This window comes from Nicrophorus vespilloides, unplaced genomic scaffold (genome assembly GCF_001412225.1).
Source record: "Nicrophorus vespilloides isolate i.1.1-1 unplaced genomic scaffold, Nicve_v1.0, whole genome shotgun sequence".
Classification (NCBI taxonomy): domain Eukaryota; kingdom Metazoa; phylum Arthropoda; class Insecta; order Coleoptera; family Silphidae; genus Nicrophorus; species Nicrophorus vespilloides.
The window spans coordinates 42,465-49,765 of record NW_017098530.1 but is presented as its reverse complement, the minus strand read 5'-3'; the positions used below and the strand labels follow the sequence as shown (position 1 = coordinate 49,765).

The following is a 7,301-nucleotide window of genomic DNA, read 5'->3' as shown; positions in this document are numbered from 1 at the left end:
TGTCTTCCTGTTTTATTGAAGGATATATGTTTACTTTGTAAATGTCACGGAACTTTTGATGTTTTGGTATATCACCGATCAAACACTATTCGATTTAGTCATGATTCAATTGTAGTGGACACGCACGAATCAATCGAGTTTAACATTGTTTTACATATTACCACCAAATTTAATGAACTGAAACACTACACTTATTTTTTCCGGTGGCAATCGCAAGCCCGACAACAATAAGTAATATTGATTATTATTGTATTTTTTTCGTTGACTTATTCATTATAAAACTTAAGAATAAGAAATATTCTATAATAAAATTAGTTTATGTTATTAACAATAAATAGCAACAATTAATAATCTTATTAAGTTTTAGATTGTCGGGATTTCGATATATTCGGGATTTCGATACAGTCGGGATTTCAATACACTCGGGCTTTCGGTCTTTCGGTTCTCGGGCTTGCGATATAGACCCACTTTTAAGGCCAAAACAATATTACAAAATCAAATACAACTTTATTGAATTATTTTTACAAATATTATCTAATCTTCAGCAGTTTCTTCCACCTCCTTAGGTGGTTTCTTATATGGTCTGCACTCAGGATACTTTTCTGATAGGAAACTCTTAATTTCACCAAATTCAAATATTAAATGTTTCTTGACTTTAGCGTGGTTTCGAAGTCTTTCTTGCTTCTTTAAATAACTCTCCCAAGATTTTAACTTTGTGTAAAACGGTGGATACTTCTTCTTATTTAAAACAACTCGACCATGTAATGTGAATTGTTTAAAATCCATGCTTTCGTCGTTTTTAATTTCCTCAGGCTTTCTAACTTCTGTGGGAGATGCCAGGACATTAGGGTAAAAACCATTTTCCTTGCAGATTTCAACTAAATGAAGTTTCTTCTCTTCTGCTATTTTATCGTGTGTTTTCTTAAATTAAAAGTTTTGTATAATTAAAGCAAATTAGAAATACATAAAACACATTAAGTATACCTGTTGGATTAATCCTAGGAAGAAAGCTTTCACGACGTGTTGAAGATTCGTAGATCCCTCTACTTTAGCGTATAAGTCTTTAATGCCAATAACTTCGCAAATAGTCTTGATGGCGCGGTGGCATTTCAAACCATGACCGGGCGGTCTTTGACTCACAAATATCTTTGTTTTACCAAATTGAGTATAGAAATCGTGATATACTAAATAAGTACTAAGTTAATTGAATTTAAATAAATTAATCAATTCGTCATTACCTGTATGATTCCTGAATATATTAATGTGCATTAACTTTTGCCCTGCTCTATTTTTAGCTTTCCTCAAAGCAGTTTTTGATTCCACACCCTTTCCAGTTGCAAATCCAGCCAAACCTTTACCATTTCCAGTTACAACATAGACAGATAACCTACGTTTTCTGCCAAAATTTCCTTTCATATTGAATACAGTTTTCAATTCCAATACCTTTGTATCAAAACCTTCAAAACTATCTACAAACATTGACAATATTTATAAAAAAGTTTAATACTATAATACTTTGTAATACCTTCCCCAACTGCATCTGGAGGTCCAATACTCCTACCAGGCATTTTTGTACCAGTCCATCCCCTTTCAATTGGACTCAATTTGCCAAACCTTGTAGTACCCATTGAATTACGTAACTGGATTAATTTCTGCTCTCTATCTGGATCAGGAGGCAATTCTTGTTGCTGCACCAGCTCTTTTCCCCTTATAATTGGGGCAGACAAACCAGGCCATACTATGTTGGCTTTGCCCACACCTATCAGTTGTCCCCTGTTCAAATCTTTGATGTTCTTCTTTGAAACAGCTTTGCCTCTACCTCTCTTCTTACCAGCATTACTTACAGATGTTATTCCTTCCCATAAAGCCTCTGCAGGTACTAAAATATTATTATATAAATAACATTTTATAGGTTAGATTTTGAAAAACCTACATTTATTGAAGAAATTTGTATTTCTTGAGGCATTCCCAAAAAGAACTGTTTTCGTACTTTCTGCATCGACATTAACAATGGGTGTCGCTAATTTATTCTTTACATTTAATGACAATTTCTGCAATGTTTTAGTAACATTCAGCAATTGTACAGCCATCTTAACCTCAAAGTAGATGGCTATTTAATATCATATAAATATTAATTCATTATACTGATACATGTTACCAACCTGAAATATTTATGTTACTTTTTAAACATATATAATTCGTTTAACAATATTCATTATATGACTATGGTCGCCTGTATCACGAAAATCTGATATTTGAATCTGATACCAACGACCTGGTTTGATTCCCAAAAATCAACAAAATTTATGGTGGCTGTTAAACTTTATATCAATAAATAAATTGATATAAATCTCTTTAAATAAAAAAAAAACATTGTTAAAATTGGTCAGCAGAGATAATAAATTTTAATTAAATGAAAGTCAGGTGTGAATTGTGAACAATTTTCTTTAATTTTTCGTTTTATATAACTCTCCTCTTATCATTTACAAATAAAATGGAATGAATTTAACAGTTATATAATCTCAATAGGCTAGAATAAATATGTACAAACAGGACAAGACGATAAAAAGAGTTCTTTTTTTAAGTACATACATCGAAAATACAAACGTAACGAATACTGTTCTTACCTTCCATACTTAACATTAGACCTACTTTAAAGTCAACTTTTATTTGCTTTTAGAGTAAAATAAATAAAATCTGGAGCGACATTACAAGTGAAAATAATACAGATATCACAAAAAGAAAGAAAAGAAAAACTATGTACAACAATTTTGTTTATATAAATAGTTAATATCACGCAAATATTTAAAACAATACGAAATGGGAGTGATCTTTTTTTAGTTTTTCTTTGTGTGTTGTGTTTGTATTTACAGAATTATATTCTCCTTTAGTCATTTCTTGTTTCTCAAGGACCTGCTTTTTGGAGCAATGAAATCTAAGTCTGGCAATGCTGATATGCTTGGAATATTACTTTTTTTCGACTGCATTGCTCCGTTTTGGTAATGCGCAGGGTTAGTAATTATATTTGGCGCAGTCAGAACGGTGTTGCTTACCTGTGGAGGTTTAGACCATCCAAAAGCATTATTGTTTGGAGCAGATACAAAATCGGACCATTCATCTGAATCATCTTTGAAGCCATTTTGGTGAGGTGCGTTTGCTGGAATGCTCGTAGTCTGATAAGGCGTGTTGAGTGAGTTTTGATTCAATTGCATAGCAAATTGGTTACTTATGATCGAAGGTTGATAGTTCGAACCGTTATACGAGAGGTTGCTAAGAAGTGGAGCATGTTTTTGGGTAATCGAATGCGATGGAATTTTTGTCTGCATTAAACCTTGCGGTGTTATAACTGGAATCGGCAGTTTGGGAGGTTGAATGTTGCTCAATTGCGGTATAGAAAGAGATAATTCTGGAGTAGCGGTTCTTTCCGTTTGGCCAGAAACGAAATCGCTCCAATCGTCTTCTTCGATTTTCTTAACCACTGGTTTATGAGGCATATACTTTCGCGGCGAACTATCTAATATTGGCAGCACCAAATCTTTTGAAATCACAACTTTATCGTTTGGAGGTAGAAGCACTTCTCTCGAAGGCAACACTACTTTGTTTGCAGGAACAACAATTGACTTTTCTACCAGCATCGATCCTGCAGTTCCGCTCAATTTCCTGACGGTATCCTGCTTTTTAACAACAGGTTGCTGTTCATTTCTTGCACTTTTCGAATACATCTCAAACCTAGCCATTTCATCATTAGATATTCCAGGATCTGGCCAATTGATTTCGGTTAATTGAGTTTTATAGGTAGGAGTTGGTTGTAATATACTAGGTTGAATAACCGGAACCGTGGATACATTATTTTGGAAAGTATTATGATCTGTAGCTCGTAAATTGTTGCATTTTTGTAGGCTTAAGTTGTCTTTTTCAGTCCGTTGTTCAATTGGACATTCAACTATTTTACCCAATTGATTGCTTTGAACGTTGGATGAAATTGAAGGTTTCTCAAAGTTTTGAAAACTCGAAAAGTCATCTACTATATTATCATTGCTAATTGCAGTTTCATTATTAAATACTTTGTTATATTCCACAATACTGTCTATAACCTGTAATGATTTTACACCAGGTACATCGCTAACTTGATAACTAGCAAAATCATCGAAATCATCCATTCCACTATCTTCTTTTGGTTTAGTGATGTGATTGCTCACAAAATCATCAATTCCCATATCTTCTTTTGGTTTAGTGATTTGATTGCTCACGAAATCATGGAAATCATTAATTTCATTATCTTTCCGAGGGAGCACTGGCGTTAATATTGTTGGTTTGAGCCACCCAGGCTCTTCACTTTCAATCTTTCTGCTATCAGTATTAGTGATATAGGTTTCCCTCAAGGGTACCATGTTTTTAGGCCAACTTTGATAATCATTGCTCTCAATTCTCTTATCGATATCTAATTTTGGTTCGGCATTACTACTATTTAATTGAAACGATGAGAATACGTCGAAATCATCAATAGATTTGTTGTCTTCATTTTCGATGGGAACTTCACAGAACTGTAAACTGTTTACCGATTCCGTATCGAACTGCTTCTTTACGGTACCGGAAGCAATTGGCTTTAAAACTGTCTCACTTTTATCTTCGTTATTTTTCACCGCTGAAAAACCAAAAGAACAATGAATATTAATAAATTATAAAAACTTTTGATGATTGGTTTAAGTTTGAAATTACTCACATTCCAACCATAAATTCCAATCGTCCAATGCTAGGTCAGAGGTGTTAGTGTTTAAATCATTATTTGTAAAAGTTGAGGTAGTTAATTCAAGAGAGGCTACAAGTTGTTCAAGATCTAACAACATTGTTGCTGAAGCTGGGAGTTAATACATGACAAGGAAAAGGTGTTAATAAGTTAACAAATTTAGTATAGGTTGAGTGGGAATGTTGAGTAAGAAATCCACAGTAAGCATGAAAAGATATTGGTAAAACCACACATTAACTCTCAAATAAATGATATAAACAAAAAATGTAAATTACTTACAATCAAGAGGATTCGCAAGTCCGGATTCGTTCCAATCAAATTGTGCCGAAGGTATATTGGTATCACTGTTTGCGACCACTGGAAGTATCGTTGGGGACGGAATCGGCTGCAATGTTGTTTCTGACTTGATGGGCTCCAATGGAGATGAGCCTAAATTCGCAGCAAAGTTTGGCATAGATGAATTCCGACAGTGACCATACAACTGAATACAGACAAATTAGATAAAGAATATAACTTATAAGAAATTACTTACTATATTTCTAGTATCAATTTTCAAAGCTTTCAATAATCCTTTTTGTGTGGACGATTTCGCCCATTGGTATGTTAAAGCATTTGTGTCTGTAACATCTTTAATTTCATTGAAAATACTGTTTAGCTTAAAATCACAACAATTGAAATCATCCGTCACTATATCAAGTGGTTGAAACATTAGTTCTAAAATACTCTTGGATTTCGTATAAACGTCATCAGAATTCATCAAAATTACAGCGGCAGTTGAAGCTGTGGTAAAATCATCAAAATCACCAAATTCATCATCGTCTTCATTCTGCGTTGATTGTTGAACTGTTTCCCATAAATTCTCCGTATTAAATTTTCCAAAATTATTTTCATTGTCACCAAGATTGTCTGTAGAGGCAAAATCACCAAAATGATCTTCATCTGTTTCTGGTGGGCCCTTAACATTTTCAGACTTGAAATCTGTTGACGCAAAATTGCAAAAATCATCATTTGCTACAGTCTCATCTATGTTTTTATGGTTTTGCAACTCAGTAGAAGCAAAATCTCCAAAATCGTCATCACTGCAAACATCCTCTCTTAAATTATTAAATTGTTTAGACTTAAAATCTGTAGATGGAAAATCACTAAAACTTTCTTCATTTGCAATGGTTTCAATGTTAATACATTCTGGTTTTGAATCTATTGAAAAACTTCCAAAATCAATATCTTCTTTTAAATTTTCAGATTTTATGTCTGTTGAAACAACATTGCAATCATTTTTATGATTATCAAAATCAATACAATTCGAATTCTCAGTGTTATTAGATGTCACTTCTAAAGAAGAAAAATTGCCTACATCTATTTCGGAATCTAAATGACCAAATGCGCTTTCTGTATTATCACAAGAATTGCTAAAATTAGCAAACTTTCCATTTTCTACTGTTAACTCTTTGTTAATATTATCTGTTCTACTATTACCAAATTCTGTTAAACTTGGTAAGCTTTCAACCAATTGGTCTTCAGCTTCAATAACAAAAATATCATCAACATCCTCATCAATTTCATCTTCCAGTACTGGAATAGTGTTACATTCAAAATCACCAAAATCATTGCACTTATCTTCAATAACATCAGGCAGTTCTGGTGGCTCTTCATAATATACATCCAGAGTTACAGTAGAAGGCACATTTTCAATGACCACCAAATTGACTGGTTCCATTTTCAAATTATCTGCTTTTGATAGTTCAGGTACTTCAGTCATTGGTGGCATTACACTAGGAATTACATTTTCCAGTTCTTCACTCATTGGCACAGTCATATTTGGCATTTCATTATTATCCAAAGTCTCATTTATGTATAAGCTATTATCATCCAATGGGATTTTTGTTGGTGTAGTTGGAACTGATAAAGTTGCTGTAATTATTTTAGACTTAGTTACTACATTACTTTAATATTAAATTAATAGTTAACCATCACAGCCATATGTGTGTTCAACACCATTAGTGAAATCCCCAAATTCATCATCATCATCCTCGATATTCCCAATTGGGGGTGGCGAACTACTCAACAGTGGAGGGATTATGTTAGACATCTGCAACAATATACAGATATGTGTGATGGTATATATATATAAATAAACATTTCTATGTATATACATATATATTCAATAACATAACAAATGTCACCTAATTTCCAATATTTACCTGCTGTCACCGCTGACACGTATTTCCAATAAGCAGTCTTACCGTTCTTCGAACGCGTACAAACCCAGTAGTTTTCACTTATTTCTATTGCAGTTACTATCACTTCACTTAATTACTACAGTAGCTTAAAATAACAGCCATAAAGATAGACGTTTTGTCCTGCGGAAATCTCACTCAACAAAAACGCAAATAATGACAGTGACAGCGACAGCCATATTGATTGTTTAACCTTCTGAAAACCTCAAAATTTATTCAATTGTTTTCAATTTCATACACCTGTAATACGTTTAATGCAAGGCATGCAACTTGCATCGAAACATAATTTTAATCATTTAAACAATTCATAATTATAA

The 7,301-nt window shown here is 33.1% G+C and overlaps 2 protein-coding genes across 3 annotated transcripts; both read right to left on the bottom strand.

The window, feature by feature from the left end:
* Positions 1-491: 491 nt before the first annotated feature.
* Positions 492-2,137, bottom strand: LOC108562665 (28S ribosomal protein S5, mitochondrial). The gene is made up of 5 exons (XM_017921080.1): positions 1,934-2,137; positions 1,526-1,879; positions 1,239-1,469; positions 985-1,184; positions 492-921 (listed from the first exon to the last, which is right to left on the bottom strand). The coding sequence occupies exons 1-5, from the start codon at positions 2,088-2,090 to the stop codon at positions 535-537; spliced, it is 1,329 nt and encodes a 442-aa protein (XP_017776569.1). The 5' UTR covers positions 2,091-2,137; the 3' UTR covers positions 492-534.
* Positions 2,138-2,457: 320 nt separating this feature from the next.
* LOC108562672 lies at positions 2,458-7,161 on the bottom strand. Of its 2 annotated transcripts, XM_017921089.1 has the most exons (6): positions 6,949-7,161; positions 6,716-6,836; positions 5,280-6,658; positions 5,027-5,228; positions 4,724-4,858; positions 2,458-4,645 (listed from the first exon to the last, which is right to left on the bottom strand). In XM_017921089.1, the coding sequence occupies exons 2-6, from the start codon at positions 6,834-6,836 to the stop codon at positions 2,892-2,894; spliced, it is 3,591 nt and encodes a 1,196-aa protein (XP_017776578.1). In that variant the 5' UTR covers positions 6,949-7,161; the 3' UTR covers positions 2,458-2,891. The 2 variants fall into 2 exon arrangements, with proteins under 2 accessions (XP_017776578.1, XP_017776579.1); XM_017921090.1 differs by lacking the exon at positions 4,724-4,858 and having other exon boundaries at positions 6,949-7,160.
* Between the last annotated feature and the right edge of the window lie 140 nt (positions 7,162-7,301).

What these genes read in the sequence shown, in the direction of transcription:
- LOC108562665 (XM_017921080.1), bottom strand. Translation starts at nt 2,090, where the DNA reads ATGGCTGTACAATTGCTGAATGTTACTAAAACATTGCAGAAATTGTCA. An exon ending in TACAAATTTCTTCAATAAAT is followed by an intron (nt 1,880 to 1,933) that starts GTAGGTTTTTCA and finishes ATAATATTTTAG; the next exon opens with TACCTGCAGAGGCTTTATGG. An exon ending in TCCTAGGATTAATCCAACAG is followed by an intron (nt 922 to 984) that starts GTATACTTAATG and finishes TTTTAATTTAAG; the next exon opens with AAAACACACGATAAAATAGC.
- LOC108562672 (XM_017921089.1), bottom strand. Translation starts at nt 6,836, where the DNA reads ATGTCTAACATAATCCCTCCACTGTTGAGTAGTTCGCCACCCCCAATT. An exon ending in AAATTGATACTAGAAATATA is followed by an intron (nt 5,229 to 5,279) that starts GTAAGTAATTTC and finishes GTCTGTATTCAG; the next exon opens with TTGTATGGTCACTGTCGGAA. An exon ending in TTGGAATTTATGGTTGGAAT is followed by an intron (nt 4,646 to 4,723) that starts GTGAGTAATTTC and finishes TTGGTTTTTCAG; the next exon opens with CGGTGAAAAATAACGAAGAT.